Raw genomic sequence first — 27576 nt, forward strand, 5'->3', positions numbered from 1 at the left:
TATTGAATCGCGGTCAAATATGATAAATCGCAAGGGGGTCATGTGGGGTATCAAATAGCACTGGAATTTACTTCTGAATCTATTTCCGTAACCAAAGTTATATGTTTTCACTTCAGAGTTAAGAGCTCTCTCGCTCAGAGGAACATATAAAAACTGTGCAAGTAAAATTGGTGTTATGTAGTGCGGTCGTGCGAGCACTTGCAGGATTTTAACTAATGCAGTAGTTGGCATTTGATCTACAATAGCCACTATATCAATCAGATCTTGAGACTAGTGAAAGAAATCGTTAATTAAATTGAAATTCCTGTAGTAAAAATGGAATAGCAGCACTGTAACAAATTATACCTATTTCAAAGTGTGCTATATATATTAGTCTATGTGTGTTGCGATTATGCATAGCATTTAAATGATGTAATATAAGTTAGGTGCAACGGCACATATGACTTTACAAGAATATGTCTTGAAGCTATTAGAAAATTAATAGAAAAGTTTATTAGAAAAATAATATAAGCTGGTGCACATAAGCAAATATTAACCTACTAACCTTTTGCTCTTCAGTTGTGATGATAGAATCCAAAAGGAAGTGATTAGCACACAGCATCGTGGAGCAGTGCAAACACTTAACAAATGCACTTTCGTGACAATCTTCATGACCACAGACGCTATTTTCTACTAGTCTCCAGAACATTTGTAAATGAACCAACTATTGCTCCTGTGACGTACCCACATTTCTGCTATGCATATGCAAGCATGTCCTTTAGGACTGGCGCACAAAATTGATGATACACAACATAATGCATTTTCGTTATGAAAATTTTGCCATATAACTTGTACACCGAACAAGTGAAAACCTGACACAACAAGTTATTTATCAGAGCTGATATGAAAACTGGTCTTGTCTTTATTATAAGCAAGTGTTTTATCGTTAAAGGTGGAAAGATGCAGATATTTAATTATTTAATATTGAAGGGAAAAGCAAGAAAGAGGCTTGTTTTATGGATTGCAACTTGGTATTGAATCTTGTAATAATCTTTATTACCATCTATTCTTAGCAGGTGTGTATGCAATCTCTTAATCGCTAATAGCAGAACAGACACAAGAAAAGTGAATTCTAAGTTTCCAGGTGTATCTTCTTGTAAGAATTGGCTGTGAACAGATAATTTAAATCCCCTTCATTGTTCAATGCGTCAGCAATAAATCGATTGTATTTAGACAAACTGGCAATAAATACATTAAAGTACTTTAATTTCGTAATATGCACGGTAAATTATAGGTTGCTAAGTATGAGTATTGAAAAAGAACACAATATTCTGCGACAATGATGGTCTTTGCGTAAGGTTTCAAGATTGGATAAGAAAACATAATACACTATAATGGACCACGTAAAACTGCCTAATATAGATTTTTGATTTGATTCAGTTCAACATCCCACACTTACGCCTGCTACGCTACAGGAGACGTGGACCTACTGATTATAGTAGAATCCGAACCATTTTGGTCGTTGAACAAATATGCACCAGTTTCTATCATTTTTCTAATATATATACTGAACAATCCCTTTGGTATTCTCTGCTCGTCAGTACTATTAGGCATGGGTTTCATCGACGAGCAGTCTATTCCATCGCAGTTTGAAATAGGTATAACTTGTAGCATGCTGCTACTCAATTTTACACTACAGGCATTTCAATTTAATTAACGATTTCTCTTACTAGTCTCAAGATCTGATTGGTATAGTGGCTATTGTAGATCAAGTGCCTACTACTGCATTAGTTAAAATCCTGCAAGTGCTCGCACGACCGCACTTCATAACACAAGTCTAACTGGCACAGTTTTTATATGTTCCTGTGGGTAGAGAGCTCTTAACTCTGAAGTGAAAACAGATATGTAAACTTTGGTTGCGAAAATAGATTCAGGAGAAAATTCCAATGCTATTTGATACCTCACATGTTCCCCTTGCCATTTATAATATTTGACCGCGATTCAATATGGCGCCTTTTGAAATGGCGATCATGCAGTGGAAGTAATCTCATATATAGATGCTGTACCTTGGTTTACAATATTGAAGTTAGATCTATCAAAAGCTTTTTCATTTTTGTGCCAAAAGGGTATTATTGGACATTGCCTACTGGATTTCAAGATGGCGTCGGTGTAGCAGCTCAACGAAGCATTTGCGCATCGAGTGACTATTACTACGGTACTTAGTAGTTCGAACTGAATCTTATCACAAATTTTAATCAAAATTCAACTCTCACGGTTTATGGACCTTCCTCGTCAGTCACTGCTTAGTATTACTAACGCGCTCTTTGATATCGGTCATTTTTAATGAGTTTTATTTATCCCCTCCCCAGCCTATGTTGTGGGCCGCGACATCTGTAGCGTCATTTTTCATATCAGCGAGCCGGAAAACTATGAATTCGACACTGATATTGGTTATTTCAATCATTTTTATATGTCTTCCCCTGCTCCAAGTTGCGGAGTTGAATTTGGATTTAAACAGCATGAGATGAGTCACTGTTAATCTCAGCGACTCCAAAAATTATAGATTCGCCACTAATACCGGTCATTGTTCGTTCTTTTTTAAATGTTGCTTGCCCTCCCCATTACTTAAGTTATAACGTCAATGTGATATTGTAACTGTACGGTCTAGTTGATCGATTATTAATGAAGAAAATTTTTAACTTTTTAAATGAACCTCGCATAATAGTGCTCTCAAGAATTTTTCTCTCAGCCAACAAACGAATGTGCATATATGTATGTGAGTCTCGTCTGCGACGGAAATCGTAGAGTTCCTCTCTCTTTCCCATATAAGGAGCTAAAATTCAGCACAGAGAACAATCATCGTCTCTAAACATTCCTATCTATGGTTTGTCATAGCTATTTTTAGCTTCTGACATCAACAAACTGCGTAGCAAAGCGCACTGTTGCCTAGCAACAAGACAAGACGGAGAGAAAAGTGAAGTTAGTGTTATAGGTACACTCGAAGAGGCGACCACAAATGAATTAGCTAGTGCGAAAATACAGCAATAATGGAGAGTCTGACAATTGTGCTTGGTGCGATAGCAGCTTGTGTTTGCCATGGAGGCTAAACTAGACGAATAAACATACATTACTGCATATACTATAATATGTTTTTAGTATGACATTAATTATAATGTCATAAAACATCACAGGAGTGTTCGCAAAATGAATGTGTCGATAACATGAAGAGTTATACCAAAAATCGTTCGACAATGGGAAACGGCTGAGGAGTGAAAGGACCTACCTGTCTGCCACTAGGAAGATAATGGGAAACCAACCCGCAACCTTCAGGACATCCCCCCTAAAATCCCTGGAATAGTTTCTCTTCAAGTGTCACAGTGAGTAAACGATGCTAGTGAAACAGTGAAATCGACAATGTGATGAAATATAACGAATAATTCGTGGCAACCGCGTCAACCGCGTTCTTCATATTAAATGGGCCTAAAATAAAATATTATTACCATTATTGGTTATCTAAATTGAAGTGCTTCTGCTAATGTAATATTTGTTCGTGAAGTTCAAGTGTTAATTAAATCAAAGATCGAAACATGAGTATCCTTTCAAAATAATAATCATGGTTTAAATTTATATGTGTTAACTTTAAGAAGTAATCTAATTCACTTTTCTTTACAGCACGAGTGATTAGCGCCTATGCAACTTAGTAATTCATACATTATTAAATTGCATTAGCGCTAAAGAATACAATTGAAATTAGCTTTGTGCCGGTTTCCCGTAACGTTCTGACCGAACTCTGAACCTGTTGTCCAGCGGCTATATGGTCAGTTTTAATGGTCTATCCAACCCGCTAGTAAATGCTAAAGAAAACATTCGAACGGTGGAGAATCGAACCCAGACCATGGTAAAAGCGCAAGCCTACTTTGGGATTGTAGGACACGAATCACATACAGTAATAAAAGGGTTTATCCCGATAGGGAGTGACTGGAATTAAACTCAGTACTTTAGTATATGGTTAATCCCTATGTGAGACGTACCTGAATCGAACCCAGGACTGCAATAAATGGCTTCTCCCGAACAGGAATAAACGGTACTTGAACCCCAATACTGTAATAATATGACAGAAACAATCTCAGGTTCGAACTTCATCTAGGCTGAAAATTTGATCGAGATTGTTTGGTGGTTCAAGAGTCATTAAGTTTTATTTATTTTTATATATCTCCCTCACCCATTCCCCTCCTCAAGTTCTCCCGTGAAAGTGAAATGATAAAAATCATCTCAGGTGCGAATCTCACCTATGTTTAAAAAAATGATCGAGATTGATCTTTTGTTTCACGAGTTATCAAGCTTTATTTATTCTTTTTAACTCCTCCCTCCCCCATCCCTAAATCTATCGTCAAAGTAAATAGACAAATACCATCTTAGGCCCGAACCAAATCTATGTTGAAAATTTAATTGAGATCGGTCGGGTGGTTCAAGAGTGATGAAGTCAAAAAGACAGTCACTTTCAATATCATTTTTTTTTTTTTACATATATTTTCCTCTCTCCGGCCCCTAAATTGCACCGTCAAACTGAAATGATAAAAGTCGTCCCAGATCCAAACCTTATCTATGTTGAAAGTCTGATAGAGATCGGTCTGGTGGTTCAATAGTTATTACGTTTTATTCATTTTTATAAGTTCTACCATTAAAATGAAATGGCAAAAACGCTTCCCAGGCCCAAACCTTATCAAGGTTGAAAATTTGATCAAGATCGGTTGGGTGGTTCTAAAGATTAGGAGCCACAAACCTAGTTAATTCCAATGTTATAATATAGGTTATTATTATTATTATTATTATTATTATTATTATTATTATTATTATTATTATTATTATTATTATTATTAATATTATTATTATTATTATTATCTGCGTACTTTTGAACTTGAACTGCGAAAATACTGCAAAATATGCTTTATTTCTCTATTTTGTCCTAGATTGTATGTTTTTCCTTTATTAGTGAGTACTAATTTCTCTCTAGGCCGTCGAATAAATGAATCTCGTTGTGCACTTTGATGCAAATTATGTTAGAGGAAGAAGCCGGTTCGTTCCAAAGATCAGTTCTAAAGTAAGTAATATTTGGATTGTAATTTTAGGTGGTATGATAGTGTAGGGGTAACGTAATGTTTTCATGACTAACACAGCTATCTAACATAAATTCAAATTTTGTTCACGCCAAAGTTAAATTCTTACAAAGTGATTGTGAAAAATCGACTTATCATACCGGACAAACAATACGTAAGAATGTGGAAGCAAACAGCTGTATCATGATAGAAACGATTTACGAATGTTGGTTGGGAAAGGGCAAGGGTATTACCAGGTCATCCCAAAGACATCATTGATCTGCAGTATACACTTTTCATGTTATCGTTCTCAGAAAGAAACACTACACCATTTGTTAAGCAGTATATGCATTCTACATCATGCACTAGAATGATAAGTATGTTTCATATTTATATTCGTCCCCGCTCCCTCTCTTTCTTGACGTTTCCCTATCCTGTCTTTGCATCTTTCACTTCCCCCCTTTTTCACACACACACACGCACTTCATGTTCCAAAGTTAAAACGGAGCAAGAGCTCGATATACCTGATTTCGGATAATTTAATTAACTGGGAACTTCGGCGTCGTGTTTTTCGTGCTCTGGGATAACATCCCCAGTCCTGGTCACCTCTGGCAGAAATACTGTTTAAATGCAAGGAAATAAGTAAAATCTCTTTTTTATCCTCTTGGTTATCGAGTCTCAATCGAATTAGGGGTCACTACAGATTTGAATCCTCGACCCAGTGGTGCTCTACATCATCCGACTGACACGATGATCCGTTTGAGCTCTTAGAGTGTTCATTCTATCTGTGCAAATTACGTTATATCCGGAAGAGACGAAATCAATGTTGAGTGTTTGGAAGTGATACATCTTCGGAAAAGACTTCGGAAAAAACCAAAATTTTATTTATACTACTTCGACACAAAATTTGTTCGCATCCTATAATTCAATATGTTTTATTCACGTTGAAATTTGAAACTAGCTACGTCTATGAGGAACATAAACTTTTCTTTTCGAACATTTGTAACTTTTCATTATAATACAGTTTGGATTTTAATATATGGTATTTCTGATAGAATTCCAGGAGTAAAATAGCACTCTTCAATTTTCTCTTTCTTTCTTTCTTTTTGTTTTCGTTTCGTTCTTTTGTTTTGTTTCTGTTTTTTTGTTCAGATTGCATTAGTAGTCTGAAATTGAGGTATGACCAACGCTATCTAATAGGTATATGATAATGTATTTTGGACAGTAAGTCCAATGAACACTACCGAATTTGCAATCGAATCAATTGGATACAAAGCATGTGTGTTAAACTTTTGATATTATCCTAAATGTGTTTGGAGATATACAGTTCTGCCGAAAATTTAGTATGCTATCCATTATGAAAGTGACAGAATGAATGTTTAAAGCATCCTCTGTATATTCGAATAGTTCTGAAAATATATTTAAAAACAAACGTTATTTGTATATTACTGTTGTATTTCTGAAAACGGACATTTTATCTGTTCTTCCTTTTCTTTTTTCCTCTTCTCTCTTCTTTCTCTCTCTCCCTTTCTTTCTCTCTCTGCCTCATTTCTGAATCTCTGTGTAATAGACATTCATTGGTTTCAATTTTCCATTGTGTGTATTTCAGTGTCTATTTACATCAACCGATGAATCTTCTTTCGTCTCGGTTTTGTTATTTCATTTTATTGTAGTTAATACACCTGTAGTTTGAAATTAGAATTGCGCTCATGTTGTTAGCTAATTTTTGTATGTGAGAGAATAAAGGAGGAGAGAGAGGGGGTCTTTTTACCTGACACGATTATGGGATAAGAAGGTGTATATTGGGTGGCCTAACTGCACAACGTTAGGTGTCGCTTTTTTTTTTTTTGATGCGGAGTGTACAACTTCAACGCAGTTCCTTCTCTTGCAACTGAAAAAGATCGATAAAAGTAGGATTAGAGTTACAGGAGAAGCACATAATAGGCACAGATTCGAACGGATACAAAGGAAACCTTCACAGATTGTTTATTGGTTCAACGTAGATGCCAGGATCGTTGCGCAAAGAAACTGAGTAAGGAGGCAGAGGTGAAAACACCACTCTCGAGTGCAAGGATGTAGAACATTATTCTAAAAAATACGGGAGTTTATTCAAAATTGGGTGGCAGAATTAGCCAAAAATAGAAAGATTTACAGGAGGAAGGAGTTAATAGTGTTGAATTGTAATCAATGTGTGAGTAAAGTATGATTAGAATTTAAAGGTATGTACGGGGAAATTACCAAAGTGTAAACAGATGAAACTTAAAGGCGGTTTAACCGTTTTGACTTATGGGTTGAGTACAATGAGGTACGTAACGTAACCTAACTAAACTTAACGTATCCCAACCTAACCTAACCTAACGTGCCAATAAAGAAAATGGCACAAAAGTAGTATGGAAAACTGGCCCCCGAATTCTTTATAATGGCCATAGTTTTTTAAGTGTGCATATTACTTCTGACTTGAGGAAGGAAAGATCACTTGCTATTTCGGACTTCAGGTTGGTTAGGCCTACAGTAAGTTTGGTTGCTTTAACAATATTGCAATACAGTTATTTCATGCAAAAAATGGAATCTGCGAACTTGAACTCCTTTGAGCAAAAATCTGCTGTATACATATTTTGACTTGTGTCAATTCTAGTTCCAAAATTTGGAACTATATTCTTACGTTTAACTTGTTTACTGAAAGTGAAAAACTAATCTAATCTAGAATGTCTTACCTGCATGCAGTCCCTGTTGTTTTTAGGAACAATATTTCTTCTGTTAACAACAAACTCTATGCCTTTTACTCTTGCATTTTTGAGGACATTTCTCTTCCATCTATCTTTGTTTCCCTTTTTTTACGCATAACATGGTCTTCGCTATCATCCATAATACTACGCAACGCCAGAACAATAAAAAACAGACATGTCTACAGCCAATGGTTAGAATATGAGAGTGACTAATTGACAACTGGCAGAACAACCAGCAACGGTTCCAGACAGCTCACCGTGTGCCGTGTGCAGCAGAAGAGAAAGGGAAGTGTTGCCAAATCACGTGCAACAAGGGCTTCAGTCACTGACTGAGGCCCTTCTAGCACATTCCCAATATTTTTGTCCCTGGTTTCAAAGCCAACAATGCATGCAACTGAGTCCCCTTAAATAGCTATCCTTAAATATGGGATTTAAAACAAAAACCCAATTTATGCATTTTAGTTACTGAGGCCCTTTTAGCATGTACCGATTCAATTATCGTAGGGCAGATTTTTATCGTGCGTTTAAAAACTTAAGAAATGTTACAAACATAAATGAGGCTCTGATATTTTCTATGGTACAATATATAAAATTATTCAAACGTGCTTATACCTAAGTTTAAAAATAGAAATAGAAGAACATTTCCACTCTGGTTGGATGCTGAAATAACTTATGTTCTAAAAAGAAAAGAGTATCACAGTCGTCCCCCCCCCAAAAAAAAAGCTCGAATTATCGTAAAGTGAATGCAAATGAATTTCGTACATATTTGAAAAAATTGATAAAATTGCTTATAATAACAATGGTAAGTCTTTTGAAGAAATAATCAAGCATGACCCTTAAAAATGGAATTTATTGAAGAGTTAAAGGAAAAGTAAATCTAATTTTTTTGTAATGCAATATATGAATGATTTATTAAATTCACCTCAAGAAATTGCAAATTGGTTCGCTAAGTATTTTTGCAGTGTTTATGACTCTAACCGACCTACATATACTTTAAACGAAAATGATGGAACAGTTGTAAGCTACAGCTCAGCAATAACACATGCTTTTAAAAATAAAACTCAACAGCAATAAACCAATTAAAATACAGCAGAGCTAGTGGTTCAGATGAACTTCCTATATATTCGTTTAAAGGCTGTGCTGAACTTTTATTAGTCCACTATATCTGATATTTAATTTAATTTTCAAAACTCAATCGTTTCCGGATAAATAGCAGCTGAGTAAATTAACACCGATATTAGAAACGGGAAATTTTAAAAATATTTAAAATTACATTTCTATAGCACTAATTTAAGCTCTTTAAAAAATGTTTGAATAAACTCTATTTAATAGAATTTTTTCGCATGTCAAATCCTATATTTACATTTTCAACATTTTTTTCAAGACGCTCAACTCTGACTCGTTTAACTTCTTTTTTCAATTTATTATAAATCCTTTGAATAATGAATATTACATTGATATAATTTATACGGATTTTCAAAAAGCATTTGATAAATTAAATTATATTTTTTTTTAATATATAAGCTTCTGGCTATGGAATTTTCTAACACTTTGATAAATATGATGATCTCTTACTTACGAGGTAGAATATATTTTGTCAATTATAATTTTGTAAAGTCTTTTATTTATGTAACTAATTCAGGTATACCGCAAGATTCTAACTTGAGCACATTGCTATTTTCATTATTCATTAATGATTTACCAAGATTGTAAAATATAGTATTTTTTTATTATATGACTATAATGGTGAATAATGATCTGCATGAAATACAAGGTGATATTAATAATTGTCTGTAGTAAAGTATAAGTAACAAATTATGTTTTAATATAAAATATGTAATGTTATAACGTTATCAAAAAAATAATTGTCTGCCTTTTGAGTATAAGATTAATAATGAAAAGTTAAAAAGAGTATATTCTGTTAATCACTTAGGTGAGCTACTATATCACAACTTTACATTTAAATGTCACATTAATAAAATAATTCAGAGTCGTACAGGGCCCTAGGTTTTTAATAAGGAGTACAACAGACCTACATAATATATAAACTTTAAAAATATCTCTTTATAGAAACGATTAGGAGTAAATCCGAATCTATTCTAACTGTTGTTTTCTTTGGGATGCTTTTCATAGATTACAAGCAAACAACATAGAGCAAATGTATTTTATATTTTTGAAACATTTTATTTCATATTGAATCGCATATCAGCAACTAAAAATAAGATCTCTTACCTCTTTTCTTTTACTTAAATTTGATATGCACTCTCTTTACAGTAAACTTTTTCAACACATATATTTGTACAAAAGAGTAAAGTCAGTGACAGACAATTGTAATTTACTCCAATATATTAATTACAGTATACCAAAACGATCAGTGCGTAAGAATTTGGTATTTAATGAGAAGATGAGACCTCATATTACAATTCACCAGGAGTCCTTCATAGATAGAGCTTGTATAAATGTCAATCAGTTGGTTTGTTCAGTTCTGGATTTTGACTTCTCTTACCCTATCTCTATATAGTTGCGTATTCTCAAATATAATATTTTCAAAAGACATATGTATAGAATAACAATTAATTAAGAAATGCTATCTCTGAGTTTGAACCTATAGTGGAGACTACTTTTCATTTTTTCCCAATTCTTTTTAAATATATATACAACTAATACTTTAATTTAGTTTTATTTTTAATTTGTACTTTTCTTCCTTTACATGTATAATATTTTTCTCTATTTTCCAATATATAAATATATATGTCTTTCATATGTAATTTTACGAATATAAATATGATCATCTTTAAATTGAGTTTGGCTCTGTTAAGGACTATTATAAATAAATAAATATTCCAAGTACACTGTATGCCTTATCTATAATATATAGTTATCTACTGTTGCAAAGTTTGTATAAGTTTAAAAGTGTTCTTGCAAAACTTATCACAATAATGTATATTATTTGATAATTATTTCCCATAAACAATGTTACACTCAGTTTAGTTCAGACCGGTTTAGACTGTTCAGTTGGATTATACACTGATAAAGACTGATGAAGTGATCTGTTGGATGAGTGAAACAACTGTTTGTGTCAAAATGGTGGATAAGTTGCTTTATAATACCGTTTTATGTCAAGCTTTTTCTCCGTGTGGGAATTATCCTGAAGAATTATATTGAATTTGTATAGTCCGTAAATATCGTTACATTTAGTAATAAATATATTACTAAACTCCGTAGAAAATAGTAATATTAATAATAAAAATTGACAATAATATATATCAATGTAATAATCTTATTAATAATAATATATATCAATGTAGTAATAACAATATGAAACATTTGACAATATATATTCTCCTAACGTTACTACTCGTTAGGAAGCAACTTGCATCCAGTAGTTTTTAGAGAGCTAGAGGAGAGCAAGAAACATCAAAACCATGATTAATAGTGACGGTATACGGTAGAAGTGGATATTATCCGAAAATTTCCTGTTTCTGCTATGTCCAATCCAAATATGCAGTGGACAATTTATTTTTGGTTTCCTTCCGAGGAAGAAAAATAGTTTTGGATCTTGTATCGTAATTTAGTGCCAGGGATTCTTTGTTCTTAAAGTTCAATATACAAGTAACAATGCACATTATTAACATTATTATTATTGAAATTGTGTACTCCCCAGATTTATTGCATTTTACAAAAATATAAAAAGTTTTATATTGTAAAAAACTATCTACTTGTTAATTGTTACTAAGTTAAACAATTATTCCGCCACCACAACTATAGTCCTACACATATAGTACTTACTATAGTTATTAATATTGTAGAACTCGATTTCACTAGAATATAACGATGCCTCAGCAACTTCCACTATATGTATTCTTTCTAACAGAAGTTCAAATACAATGATTTTATTACGTATACTTCTACCATTGAGATATAAAATGGAAAATGTTCCCTGATGTTTGAATCAATACGATTTTTAGAATAATTTTCTATGTTGTCAAAACTATATTAGTATAGATTAATACGTGAATGTTCATCCATGATCGATCTTCTTTACGATTCGATGGTATCAAACTTTCCATATTTTGCTTTGTTTCTCAGGTTTACTAGAGTAATCTATATTACTACTCCAAATATAAGTTTAACATAATACTAGTCCATAATCAACTCGGGATACTTCTCTTTCATACAGCATTTTGTATGTTAGGCACTCCTTTTCGTTGTCAGCAGTTCATCTATTCTTCCCTTTTAGCCGTGGTGTACACTGAACCACAAAAGTATCTTCTCCCTAAGTGCTCTAATTCCATTACTTGGGATCCAGGTCATTTGCAGTTGTGAAAACGCCTAGATAGATGCAACCCACCTACAAGTAACATTTCTCGGCACTGACAGCCCCGATACAGGTGTGTATGCAAATAAATTGTCAAGTAGGTGACTAACAAAACAGTTCTCCATTCTAAGATGAATCTATATGGTTCGGATCGTGTTTTCCAAAGTTCACCATATATTAATCTCAATATTGTTGTGTATGTAATCTATTATTTCTGTATATACTGTATGTTTAGAGAAATAAAAATACTGAACACGCATGAATCAAGGAATGCTTGAAAGTAGCTGAAAATATCAAATCTAGAACAATTGCTAGAAATAAGTTTGTAAATGATTGCCCCTGTTGGGAGACCTCCAATCCTCCTCATTCCAACGTCTTTTTCTTTCTGGAGGAGATGAGATCTTGCTTGTCCCACTGAGTATGTATTGAAATTGAACATTTGAAAAAGTTCGACCTTGCCGGGATTCGAACCTGGGTCCGCCAAATACAAGTTCACTACGCTAACTACTTACCTACCGCGTCACCTCATCTTTTATCTAAACTTTTAGCTAGTCAAAATCGTTGCATGTAAGAGTATACAAAATACTAGTGCTTGTATAAGAAGACGTTCCTTATGAGTATAATGACTTACTCGAGATTTCCTTCTTTAACTCAAAAACAAGTTATATAGACCTTCGTCAATGAGGAAAATATCACTAAACGTTCTTCAAGTTGAGGCTACCTGATTGTTTTTAACGGCTACCGATTTACATTACTACTATTCTTCATCATCGTAACTTCTACTATCCAAAGAAAAGCCGGCAGGATTTACACCGATCTCAAGAGTTTCAGTATTCGCGCGCAACCCTAGTCAGTTGTTTGAAGTTGGTCATGTAAAATGTACCGAAGAATTTGGGCTAGAGAACAGAACCTAACCAACCTGTGCGGGACTTCTAATCCGTTTCTATAATAATAATAATAATAATAATAATAATAATAATAATAATAATAATAATAATAATAATAATAATTATTATTATTATTATTATTATTATTATTATTATTATTATTATTATTATTATTATTATTATTATTTCTACTACTCCTTTTACTACTTATACTAATACTTTTACTATGGATCCGTATAGTAAAACTGCAAGCTTATTTTAATAAGAAAAGTGTTATGAAAATTGAAAAAATAAACGGGATATCAATTTTTGAGTATTATTTTCAATCCTATTTTGATGAAAAGTGTGTTATAAAAAATTAAAAGAGTACAAAACAAACCCTTGGGCAGGGTTTTAACCCACGCCAAAAACGGTTTTCATTACTAGCATGTTGCGCTACTTTCCACTATATGTAGGTCATGACTATTGATGTGCTACCTGTATCGGCCAATAAGATCATATGATGTCTGAAATTCTAGGAATCCGCGAAAATGCAGCCGGTAGACATTATTTTCGTATTTTTTAAATTACATCAACACGTGTAGAAAAAGTAAGTTCTACTTTTACCTTCCGCAACTAGTACTTCATTGTTTTATCTTTGTATGAGGAATTTGTGGCGGATTGACAAATTATGAAATTATGGTAGAGAGACGGGTTCGAATCGCTTCGTGGCAATTTTTTTCTTAATTGCAAGATATTGTTTACGTAATTGATTTTGAAATTCTGTTATTCCATTATTATTATTATTATTATTATTATTATTATTATTATTATTATTATTATTATTATTATTATTATTATTATCATTATATAATAATAATAATAATATTGCAAAGTTGAGACATGGCTACACATTTTATATTTTATGAATTTTCTGATTGGATTTCAAGTCTTTTTGTAGAATAATCAATACACTGCATTTTCCGGGGTTTGCGGGAGGGTAAAATTATCCTATTGCTTTTTATTTGTTTACTTGCACGCTACACCAAGCCTGGATACTACATTTCGCCCTTCTATATCTACGGGAAACACCCTAAAGGTTTTGATGATCATAAGAGAGTAAGTGAATAAATGGTGGGATCAATGAATTTTGCGTATTAACAACATTTAAAGTATCAGGTTGTCGGAAAAGTCATGACGTATTTCAGTAAAATATGACAAATAATGATTTGTGGATATAGTAGAGTTGATCGGATCATGCAATAGTTATGCAGCTAAGATATTGAGCGTTTTGTGTATTAATATTGCTCGTTTGTTTGGTTTCGTTTTACAGATTTGACCAGAGATGGCGTGGGTCAATGAAAACTTGACCCATGACTCACTGACCCACCACCCACTGTGAGAAACTCTGAGCCACGACCCACCATCACCCACCACCCACAATGACCCACTCCGACCCACCATGAACCACTGACCCACCAAAACACATCATCATCAACTCTGACACATGATCTACGGCCTCTTCTCTATTGACTAAAGAGTCGATACTTGTAATAAAGCCAGGTTGTCAAATTCTAACTGATCGGAGTTTGAATTTCTACGGTCAATCGCTGAAGCGTCGCTCTTTTACAATAACGATTGATCTTATCTTTACGATATAAAATGGTAAAGTGTTTGTCATAGGGAAACTTACGATGAATTTCAATTAAATTACCATGGTCCAATTATTTCCTTATTGAATTATCGATATTTTTCAGTGGAAAAACGGATAAAATTTGAACGTTCCAAATCAAGATAAGTAGACCAAAGAACAGAAGCTTACATTAGAAATTTTATGTCTATTTTTCTCACAACTTTATGGGTTGATTGCCCTGTGCTCTATGCGCTCCATATAATAAACAAGCGTCAGCAATTATTATGATGTGCATGGTAAGCATATATTGATATATGATGCGAAGCACAGTATTTTTTGTTGAGTTGAGTCGAGTTGATTTTGAGTGTAACGTCTCTTTCAGCAGTGAAGCTATATGAGACGTTGACCTACGGAATAACGTGAATCCGAACCACATGAACCGGAATCGAACCCGGCTGTATTTCTTTCTGAATTTGTTTCTAAACTAATATCGATCGTTTCCGATTATTTTTACAAACTAACTCACTATAAATTTACCATATATAGAATGTTCCACCTCTCCCCGTAAAGGAAAATGTTAAAAATGCTAGGAGACGTTCTGTTGATTTTCAATGTAGAGTTAATATACTTAATTTTAGCTTCGTAAGTTTACCGGCTTGTGAGATACTAACTTTTATCGCAAATATTCGGATGCCCACTATCCCTAAGGATATTATTATAATGGAAGAAGTATAAAAAGTCCCAGTTTGGATTAGGGCCTAACTATATAAGATAAGATGAAATAATACTCAAAAATGTTATTTACTTACGTTACGTGTGCAGTTTTGCTATACGAATACCAAAGATAAGTAGTATTTATATCAACTGCTTCTTCAATGTTCTCCTTCTTCTTCAATTCCAACAAAGTGACAATTTTCTTCTATTACTACTACAATACACAACACATACACCAGAAGATTTGGACAATCGCAAGCTGCAACCAATCAGAAACGTGTTTTTAGTTTCTATGGCTACGGTCGAGAGGGGAAATGTTCAGAATATGCTGTCTACAATGCAGTGAGCAGAGTGGATCGTTGGGTCAGAGTGTGTCACAGTGGGTGGTGGTCACACTGGGTGATGGGTCGCAGTAGGTCACGCTGGGTGATGGGTCGCAGTGGGTCACATGCTATTCACACACGACCCATTGACCCTCTCGCAAAACTCGATCCATTTGATCCACTCACCCACTCCAACTTTGAATTGGACAACACAAAAGATGGAAGACCAAAAATTGCATGTTCACCAAATTTTATTGTTTTACTTCAGGCAAGGGAAGAACGTGCGATATCTTTAATACTCTTCTGAATTGCCCTTTGCTTGTTTTGTCTCAGCCTTAATTGCAAGTTTTTCCTCAGTGGAGAGCTGGGCAAATTGCTTTTTTTCTGTAAGTTATTTACAAAAATCGTGGTATAGAATTCATTCAGAATTTGTAGGTTATTTACAGAATTAAAGCACACACAACTGAAGTAAACCTAATAACTAAAACCCAAAACAGCAGATTCAGAAAAGACAGCTGATACAAAAGAGGTATATGAATCGAGAATGTCACTTATACACTAACCCACACATGTGCGTAAACGAAAAACTACATTCCAAATCATCCGTCTTGGTTGTAAGGAATGCACTATGAACACAATATACTTCCACACGACGCGAAATAATGTTTATTAGTGATACGTTCTAGAAAGCATACATTGAAACCCACCAGATGTAGAATCAGCATGTAACAAAAGCTAAACAGAATTGCCAGTTCTACATCCAGAAATGTTTCCTGGGAGGGGTCCAAAGTATTTGAGACGGTCCAATTTCATTTCATTTCATTTCATTTATTTGCCTGCTTCATTAGCTTACAAAGCATGAGAAAATTCTCATGTAAGCATTACAGTTGTCAGAAAGAAAAAAAACATACAATATTGTCAAGTACCAGAAGTATACATCATGCAATCTTTCTAAAAATACAAAACCATATAATAGGATATATTAAGTATAAAAACATGACAATTTACCTCTAATTAGATAACTGTTTCTACCACACCAGGTATGTACTCACGGGTAAGTATTTGTTTCCAACTCTTCAGTTAATGAGTCATTTAAATATTCTTTAATTGTGTAATAGCACTTTTCAGTGAGTAGATTATATAAAGTCTTACCAAGAATGGAAACATTGGTCATATTTTTCAAGTACAGAGGAAGTTTATTATACAATCTGACACAATTCATGTACACGGTTTTGCTTATATTAGCATATTTTTGATGCATCACAAATATGTCACTCCCTTGTCTTGTATTATGGCTATGAACATATTTATTAAAGATAAAAAGATGTTTGTTTTTCACACTAAAAAGAATAGATTTATAGATGTGTAAGCTGGGGAGTGTTAAAATTTTGGCTTCTATGAAAACCTTTTTACATGACGATTTCCAATACACCTATGTAATATCGAACCTGTCTTATTCTGCACCCGAAGAGGTGATAAGTACTTAATTACTGTCACCTATATTTTTTGAAAAAGAAAACAACAACAACAAAAAAAAACTGATAGAACGATTATTTTTATAAGAAAAGAAAGAGTACATGATGAGGCGTAAAATAAAATATTTAGCCTACATGAATCATTTTTCTGTTAAACAAGTATAGTTCGTTAAGAAAGTCTACAAATGTTAGTCGAGTTTGGAAATTGTTGGGAGGTCCGGACCCGGTGGACCCCTTCCTCGTGGCTACGCCCCTGAGTATTGCTAACTAGTCCCAAATTCAAAGTGGCGTTTCCCATCATAATGTTTTATGTGGAAAGTTATCAAGAGTATAAAATACATTTGATTCATAAAATATATGTATATGGTAAAATACTATCCACAAAGGAGGGGCGGGGATTCTATATCTTGACTTACTATTCTCTGTTTCACATAAGCTGATAGGAAAAAGAAGAAGTTTTTTCCCCCACCACGCTCAAGTAGCCTACAGGTGAATGTTGGTGTTCCGTCTTCCACCATCAGCCCCGCATACGGAGGTATAGAGTGTATCTAAATAGGTCTGGACCTAAATAATAAATTATAAGTTTCATAATAGCACTACGTATTTTAAAACACTTAATTACATTTACCTGCATTAGTGAGTAAGTAGCACATGTGTCATTATAATAGAAATTTTATTGAACAGTTGTATTGTTTATTTTCCTTCTTTTTTGGCAGTCGGGGTTGTGACATAATGTTGGAATTGCAATGGATGTCAGGGTTGGTAATTGAATGGGTATTTACTGCTTTGAAACAATAATTTCATAGCATAAAATCGGAAACCAAGTACAATATGTATGGGTAAATTATCAGAGCGTTAAGATGATAACAATAGAACTTGAAATAATAATAATAAAAATATAACACTTCTCGTTTTCTCTCTTATAAACATATGTTCTCCTGTTTGATATACAGGTGTTCTTACATTAAAAAGAACCAGAAGAAAAATAACCATATGCATACACATTGATAATAGTGAATCCATGCCTCTCGCTCCGGGCGCCTCAACTCAGGCCAATGTCCTGGTTTCTATTGATTATTTTTCAATGAAATCATTTTCCAACGTTTTTCTCTTCGTGCGTGCACCTGATCTGATGGTATCAAAGTATCCTTTTTGTTTGTTTGTTTGTTGTTTATTAATATACGGCGATAAATTTACGGTAAAGCATCACACATACAAGATTAATCAAAATTGAAGTCTTCTGAGTTTATTAAGAAAGAAATATTTGTTATGATGGACTTAGAAAAACAATCCCAGATTGATTGAAGCCTGACACGAAGTAGTAACTACAAATGCAACGTAATTTGAACAGGCCATGGTTGAGTCTGCCGTTTGCAAGTAAGATTATAAATATTGGAGCTTAACCATCATAGTGAATTTGACACCCCGAAAATACCCTAAAATTTGGCGCCTTGTGCGGTTGCAATCCTCCCCCGGCCCTTTCGTCGGCCTTAAGTTTAGTCAATTGATAATAAAGGAAATTGACTTTTGAATTGTTACTTGACTATTTTAATAAAAACGGAGTTGTCAATTGCGCTGACGACCGTTGAGGGAGAAGGAGAGTTTGGAAATGAAATTAAATCTTTGAGTTTTACGTATCACAGTTATGCCAGATAGGCTAAAGGAGTCTGTGATGACGAGAATGAATGAAACAGTGCAAAGAAAAAAGTAGGAGGAAACGGGATAACTCCGAGAAAATCTGCAAAAAGAGTGCTTGTCCGCCACAAAGCCCACTTAGCACGAGCTGGGATCGAACCAGGACCTCATGCACAAGAGGTGAACGCTTTACCACGGAGCCACCACGGCCCCAACAAAAGTTCGGAGTTCTCACAGAACTCTTGTCTGGAGGTCAATTCAATGAATGGGTGACTTGAAATCCTCTATAAAACCAACACATATAAATACACACAAAAGGACAAATAACACTGTTAGTATCAGTTGCTGCCCTCCAGAGGTTCTGTATTCATACTTTAGTCATTCTCGTCAGAGTCGTCACTGTTGTCTTCAAGGTTAATAATGATTTTTTTCTGTAACTTCGTCAGATATCCTGTCAAGTTCCCAGTATTTCGTTTCTTCCATCTCCACTACATGTTGCACACAATCTCTCCACTTTTCACCTGTTACCATTTCTAACCCTTCCTCCAAAAGAGTATTCACTTCACTAAATGTAAAACGTTTATTGTTTCGTGCCACATGCCCCTTTACTTGACTCCAAATCATTCAATTGGATTAAGTGTACAGTAGTAGGGGGGTATTCTGAGAACTTCCCTTCCTGAAGAGGCCGCAATTTTGTTCAATTTATACTTGCGGCATTCACTTTTGACTGCATGAGGTACAAGACTAATTAACTCAGTTTTAACGAACGAGTCATCATAAGAAATGCTTTTATTTTGAAGCCATTCTTTTATTTTATTTTTTGTCCAAGACATGGTGGGAAGCTGATCTACCTTTACACTGTGATAATATGCGTTATCCATGACTATCATGCAGTTCTGTTTTAGAAGTAGAAATATGTTCTAAAACCAAGGTAAAATTTTACCTTTACCGGTAGGGTTCTTAAGTCCAGTAGAGAGTCCAGAATAAAAGGCTTGTTTACTAGAATTCACAGTTTCATCTACCATTACCCTTGACATAGTATGAAAAGCATTTACCCATGTCTCATCAAGATAGTAGATTTTTCTATCCTCTGCTCCCTACTTCTTCATTAAACGGAGATATTTTCTCCTCCATAATACTATGTCATCGATATCAACTACAACCGACTTTTATTATGCGATACATATCTGCATTTCATTATTTTCAACAGCGTATGGAAAGTTGAGCGAGAAAAGGAAGATAGTTCATCATCTGTGTTTACAGCTGCCAAAATTTAATTTAGCGTTGGCAATTCATTACGGAAAAAGAACTGATGTGCCATTGATCGAATTGCCGATTTCGTGAAGAAGTCATAGTTTTCCGCGAGAAAAATACTTGGACGTGTATTTCTGGAACTTTTAAATTTATTTTCATTAAATTTAGCCTCCCACCTAATTCTATATAGCCTTTCCTACGGTTGTTTGTTTCCCAGTCATGTCGGCTAATTTTTCAACAGTTAAATTAGGGTGTTGTTTCCTTAAAGCATGGAAGATATTCAAAATGCAACGCTTCTCACCACTTCGTAACGCTCTCCCGGGCTTATGTTTTATCGCAGAACTACTAAAAGCATCATGAATTGTCGCTTCACAAAGCACTAAATACGCAATTATTTACAATTTAATATGCACTAAAATTTGTTTCAGATAATATAAACTATACAAAATATAATGGATACAAAATACAATTTAATATACACTAATTTCACACAACACTATGGGTCTTATGCGGAGTCGTTCTGACGTGTGATTAGTGCCATACTAAATAGTTCGACTAACATGTTTCCTGCAGTAGTAAAGCCTTTAATATGACGCTAATCATAGTCGAAACGACTTTGCATAAGGCGGTATATATAATATAGTTACCACACACGCTAAATTCATACACTGTTTGCACAGGTCGGTAGTCTGCGTACTCGATACCCAGACAGACGGAAGATTACTTTCCTTGAAATTGTAAATAAAGACAGATCGCCTTATGCAGAGTCGTTTCGAAGTTTGATTAGCTTCATACTAAAATTCTGACTACTGCAGGAGACTTATGTTAGTCGAACTCTTTAGTATGCGCTAATCGCACTTCAAAATGATTCTGCATAAGACCCAGAATGTCGACACGATTGGTTTGCATCCTCTCCCGATTCTTAAGTGAACCAATGATGGAAATTAACTTCATAACGAATTACTTATTATTTCTAGAAATGCAATTTAATAAATAGGACTAAAGCCAAAACTTTAGTACATAAATAGTAAGAAAGACTTCTCTTAAACACAAAAATTAAAAGAAAACAGTAATTGTTTGTTATTCGGAGTTGACAGGTAAAAGTAACAGCAATGTTTTCTCAACATAAGGTGCGAGCGAATTGACGTATGAATTTAGAGTATACACGATTTTGTTTATTAGAAAAGCTTCCCTCCCTGTGAAGATCAACGGTTTGCTTTCCCCTCTACACTAGAGAGTGGTGGGAGGGAGGGGAGTTTCTTATCAAGTTGCCTGGAATAGATAATATCTGGTTCACAAATTGCTGTACAGCCAGCCACAAAAGTAATCCTCCCCCTCTAAACGCTCTAATTCCATTACTTGGGGTCCAGTTATTTTGCAGTTCTGAGAACGCCTAGACAGATGCAACTCAATTTACACGTAACTTTTCTCGGCACTGACAGCAGTTGGTACCACTGAGTCAAGTCTCTATGCAAGTAAAATTGTGAATAGATGACGCAATCAATCTCTCTGGTTCAGAGCGTGTTGTCCAATGAACATCATATGTTAATCTCAATATTGTTGTGTATGTAATGTGTTTTTTCATTATCTACTGTATATTCAAAGAAATAAAAACACTGACCACATATGAATCAGAAAATGACTGAAAGTAGCTGAAAATATCAAACCTAGAACAACTGCAGGAAATAACTTTGTAAATGATTGCCTCCATTGAGAGATCTTCCACAATTCTCCTCAATCCAACATCTTTTTTCTTTCTAGGGAAGAGATCTTCCTTATCACACTGAGTATGCATTGAAATTGAAATTGAAAGAGGAACACTTGAAAAAGTTTCAGCCTCGCCGGGATTCGAACCCGGGACTACCGAACAGAAGTTGAATGTGCTGAACACTCACCTACCGCGCCAATTAAACTTCCACTAAAACTAATAACTAGTTAAAATCCTTTCATGGAAAAATATAAACAAGATACTTAAATATAACAAAAACAAACAAAAATATAAATAAGAAAATATAAGCAACTTGTGTGAGAGTCTTAATGACTTACTCCTTGTTTAACTCAAAAACAAGTTATATACTCGTTGCTCAATGAAGAAAGTATCACGAAATGTTCTTCAAGTTGAGCCTCGTCATCGGCAGAGCCGTAAATTATGGGGAGGGCAACTACCACCCAGAGAAGCTCCCCGCCTTTCGAGGGGACCCATTTTCAGACAAAATTTTCTTACTCCATATACGATACGAACATGAAATTAGAAATGAAGCATCAAATAGGGTCGCAACATTACATAAACAAAACAGCACACAAAAGGTAAATAGAACAAAAATGAGTTATGTACCCATTTGAGTAATATTTATTCGTGTGGCTATGAGATTTATTAATATTGTCTCCTTAATAATTTTGATTGTATGGAATTGGCCCAGGGAGTAACTAACGGAACCGCAGACCTTGCCGTGCGGGACGGCCTATAGGATCCGGTGGGCCCGTAAATATTAAGAGAAAGTTGCAGAGAGGGGGCCCAATAATTAAAAATCAACTTTTTCTAGGGGCTCAAATAAGCTTATTAATGCTTCTCCCCAGAAAAGAGTTGAGTTGATTTTGAGTTTAACGTCCCGTTCAGCAGAGAGGTTATATGAGACGTGGATATACTGATTAACGTGCAATCCTAACCATATGAGCTACCGCCGGGAATTGGACCCGGGTCTCCCACGTCAAAGGAACCCGCAGAAAAGAATCTAAGTCACGGCGCTGGTCATCAGTTGCAGGGATGGTCCCGATTAACATTACATTTCGTTTTTAATAATGTTATAACTTCTAATTTCCAAAGAAGAAAAGATGACAGAAATTATTTTAACATTCTTTAAGTTGTATCAACACGTGTAGAAATAGACATTTCTATGTTTATGTTCCATAACTGCTAGTTAATTTTCTTATATTCATATGAGGAGTTTGTGGCAAATTGATGCTGCTGATCATGAGGCGCAATCCACTAGATGTTTCAATTCCTCTGAAGAGCTAATAGAAGATCGTGGAGCATGGCAGTTTCTCAGTCGCGGTAAGTGACCCGCTGGTAATGGCGGAATACTTCTGATATAATGATGCGGATGATGCACAGTAGAAACAGAAAAATCCACTTTACTGTCATTGCTATTACGTATCACAATGCAAATTTCTACAGACTATCAAACGGAAGCAGTAGTTCCCAACCTGAGGACGCGCAGCTTCCTACTGGTTAAGCATTAAGAGCGAGTAAGGGGGCGAAAGCTACTGGCAGAAATGAATTGTGAAATAAATAAAGCGCCACTTATAATGACTCTTTAAAATTTAGCTTGACAATTTTATAATGACCGTTTAAAAAATAATACTGTACTAGGAGGGTATGCTAAAGACTTGCTTTAAATAAATCTAAATATGTGACATTATTATTATTATTGTTATTATTATTATTATTATTATTATTTTATTGGTCTCCCACTTCTTGGCCGAGATGTGAAATATTCACCACCTTCTTCGTATCACTACATCAATTTCTTCACTGTTTTCATGTCACAGCCCATACCCCTAGCTATCTGAATGGCAGTTTGTCCCATAGTTACTCGACCTATGATTTCCCCTGTCATAGTAACAGATAATTCTCTACAGCCTTTAGAACAAGGCATTTTGACAGCCTGTAGAAAGTTGCATTGTGATTCGTATTAGCAATGACAGTAAAGTGTTATTTTCTGTTTCTACTGTGCATCATCGGCATCATTATATCAGAAGTATTCCGCCATTACCAGCGGGTCACTTACCGCGGCTGAGAAACTGCCGTGCTCCACGATGTTCTATTAACCTTTCCATCTTCACATAAGATTTTTCTGTTTTGATATCACCGATAGCCTAATTATGTTTCTATATAGTCTAATTAATCCCCTCCCTCTCTTTCCTGCCACCATACCGTCTATTACATACCTCATGATACAGTTCCTTCTTAACCAATATCCCAAACAGTTTTTCTTCCTCTTCTTAATAATATTTTTCTCCTTCCATTTCTAACACCCTCTCATTCGTTTTCCTCTCGACCCAGCTATTTCTCTCCATTCTTCTCCACGCACATATTTCGAAAGCCTTCAATTGTTTCTCATCATTTTTTCATAATGTCCATGATGCTCTCTTATAAATACAGTAAAATACAGTACACCAAGCATTTTATGAGTCTTTTTTCAACTCTATCCAAGGTCCCACGAAATAGTATTTTCTTCATCCTAAAGGCTTATTTCGCCATTTCTATCCTTGCTTTTATTTCACGTTCGCCTATCATATCATCACTAATAATACTACTCAGATATCGAAAACTAGTCATTTGTTCCTTTCTCCCGCTCCTACTTGTATATTTGACACCGATCGCTTCGTTTCAATCACCATGGATTTTGTCTTTCTAACATTTATTTACATCCCATATTCTTCAGAAGCCTTTCTCAAGTTTTTTACATCTTAATAGTTTTCTTTTTAGATTCTGCAACAACAACTATATCAATCCCAAACCGTATACACCTCATTATTTCATCTCCTACCGAAATTCCATCTTCATTAGGTAGACTCGTTTCCGCTATCTCTTCTATATAGCTAATAAATAATGTCGGGGAAATACATAATCTCTGTTGAACTCACCTTCCAATTACACTGTCCGTCTACTGTGCATGCACCAGCGAATTTCCATGAAAGATCATGAATAATTCTGATAATTTATATAGTATTTACGGACGAATACGTAATAGAACCTATATGAATAACATATATCGTTCCTCAGAGTACCGAATACGGTAAACATAAAAACATCAATAGACATGTTACATCAGGGCGAAATAGGCATAAATTACAGACATTTCAAAACAGATTTCATTCGTTCTTACCGCTGGTCTAGTGGCTAGCACGTGTGCCTTTGGTGTATGGGACCCCGGTTCGATTTCCGATGGGGAATTTTAATTGACCTAAATGTTTTTGGTCAAGAAACAAAGTGTCTAAGGCATTTGTAACTTGAAAGGAACTCTTGAAGCTTAGTTACAGTCCCACCAAAGTAACATATTTCTTTTACCTGTTCTCGAAGTTTCTCTTTGTATTTCTATCGGATTCGAATAAATAGAACTTCGAATAGAGACCACGTTGAATTCATTTATTGAGTAAGCCTGAAATTCTTATAAGATATGGCTATGATTTTATTATTATTATTATTATTATTATTATTATTATTATTATTATTATTAGTTAAAGTACGAAGTTTCAAATGAGGCGGTGCAGTATTTACGTAAACTAAATGATAATTTATTTGATAATATTCACTAGCCCACTATACATTTGCGAGGTTTTGCTTTGGGAAATGAAGTGTACGACATTGAATAGTAAAAATATTACAATAAAAATATATTATTAAAAATATTGATTAAGTAATTGGCGTTAAACATGCTTTTAGCAAGAATTATATACAGAGAGGATTTACTTTAAAGTGCGATGCAAACGAATATTCTAGTTTTAATCCGATTAGAAACCGATAACTTACACAATACTATTTACTTCATTTATTGTATAAACCTTAATGCTTATCGTATTATAATTATCTTTAAAATTATGATTTTGTCATTTCAAAACGTAGAACGAGAAATAAATGTAATATTCTATCTAGGTATTTGTTGAGGAAACCTTTGAAACAATGATGATTTCAGGGCATGACCTGTGGGAGAATTTGAGACCCTGTCGACATTAATTCGTAGCCATATCTTCGATCATGCTCAGAGTGGACTAATAATGTTCTATCAACTTCCTCTCATTCATATGTTGACCGTTACACGGGGAAAATCTTCTGAAATCATCAATGCTTATAATCAGCTTTTCATTACAAATCAAAAGATAATAATGAAATATTGAACATACTCAATATTTTGTTTTCAGTTTTGGATTTTAGATTTGCAATTCATATAATGTTCCCTTCTAATCGAATTTGACAGAAAAGTAGTTGCCAAAGATTTATTCAAAGAAATGTTTTCAGTCCTCTGGTGAAAATAAGGAACACACTTTTAAGGGGAAAAAAGACAAAGCGAATACTTCCTACAAGTTTTGAACACATAAAATTATGATTGATAGACTATTGACCCAAACCGCTCGACCAGTTCGTACGTCTTCATTGAGTTTCTTTAGACTTTTGTGTAAAGTAGTTTCCTGCTTCACACTTTTTTGGTTTATGTCGATACCACTATAAGTTTGTGGTGAATATTTGGGCGTTACAGGTCTTGAAATGCATGAAGGTCTTTTTCGTATAAACTACATTCAATTTTACGTCCTAATGACTAATATGCAACAGGTTGAATCTGTGAAATGATTGGGGTTGGAGTGATCGTAAACGTTTTCTTAGTTAGGAGCCTGGATATGCAAAACCGCTTAACGTGGGAATTTAGTATTGTGAAAGTTGGTACAGTTAGAACAAATGGGATATGGATAGCCACCATTAGAGGTTATTATCCGTAGAGGTAACCAAATTGACTCTATTAACAAACTCGGCGGAGATAATCACTCGAGCGTTCCATAGAAATATAAGAATTCAAAAATTTGCATTCGTTCAAGAATTATCGTGTGAAATAACGGACATTACACTTATAAGGTCCGCCATCATGATCCCAAAAATCTAACTGGCTAGGTTTGACTACATTTATATATTGCTTCCTAAGTGAATCTTAAGCGTATTTTTGTTAAAAGTAAACCATTTGATCTTTTCTTGAAGTTGAAAGTCAAATTCTGAATAACTTTCGAACTTTCTTCTTTATTCTTTTGCACAATCTATATGCTTCTACTCGACATGCTCTTGTAATTAAGAAAATAATTATTGCATTTAATTTCTGCCAGCAGAGAGATGTTCAATTGCAGGTATATTATTATTATTTTATTATTTTTAATTATTACTAATGTAATAATTAATATATGTAATTATTCATTTCCAGTACCTGCTAATCAAAGAACGGTAAATGTTACACGACGCTCTGAAGAATCCACAGTGACTATTGCTTTTGGAAAGACATTCCGTGATCTTTCAAACCCACCAGAGTCTCCAGAAGAGAGAGCAAGATTCAATTTCTGTGGTTGTGGATGGCCTCAACATATGCTTATCCCAAGAGGAACTGATCAAGGATATCTGTGTGAACTATTTGTTATGGTATCCAACTGGGAAAATGACAAAGTAAGATTAAATTTACATTAGTAAGCGAAGATGGATTACATTTGTATGTGCGCGTTAATAGATTAATTTTTCATGTTTTACAGTGACCGTTGATATCATTCTTATTATGATAATAAATTAGGATATATCATTATTAGTTTCAAACTGTTAAATTTTTATCATGTGTTACATTCGTATAAGCAAAAATGTTAGTGAAAGTAGTATTAAAATTCATTTCTTTCCGCGTTACTGGAAAATTAGTAAATGTTAACAGAGAGGTACGCATATTATATCCATACTTCTTGCTTTCATTTTCTAAGAACTTATATAAGACAAGTTCTGTGAGCTGTTTCACATCTCAAGTGCCCAATTTATTC

The 27576-nt window shown here is 34.4% G+C and overlaps 1 protein-coding gene across 1 annotated transcript in view; it reads left to right on the forward strand.

The window, feature by feature from the left end:
* The window catches only part of LOC145666539 (phenoloxidase 1-like), an 817003-nt gene that overhangs the window by 755797 nt on the left and 33630 nt on the right, over positions 1 to 27576 (forward strand). Inside the window, exon 12 of the mRNA XM_081733851.1 lies at positions 26985 to 27220. Within this exon, the coding sequence (XP_081589977.1) occupies positions 26985 to 27220 (236 nt within the window). The remainder of the gene's footprint in view (positions 1 to 26984; positions 27221 to 27576) is intronic.

This window comes from Thermobia domestica, chromosome 12 (genome assembly GCF_964235325.1).
Source record: "Thermobia domestica chromosome 12, izTheDome1.hap1.1, whole genome shotgun sequence".
Classification (NCBI taxonomy): Eukaryota; Metazoa; Arthropoda; class Insecta; order Zygentoma; family Lepismatidae; genus Thermobia; species Thermobia domestica.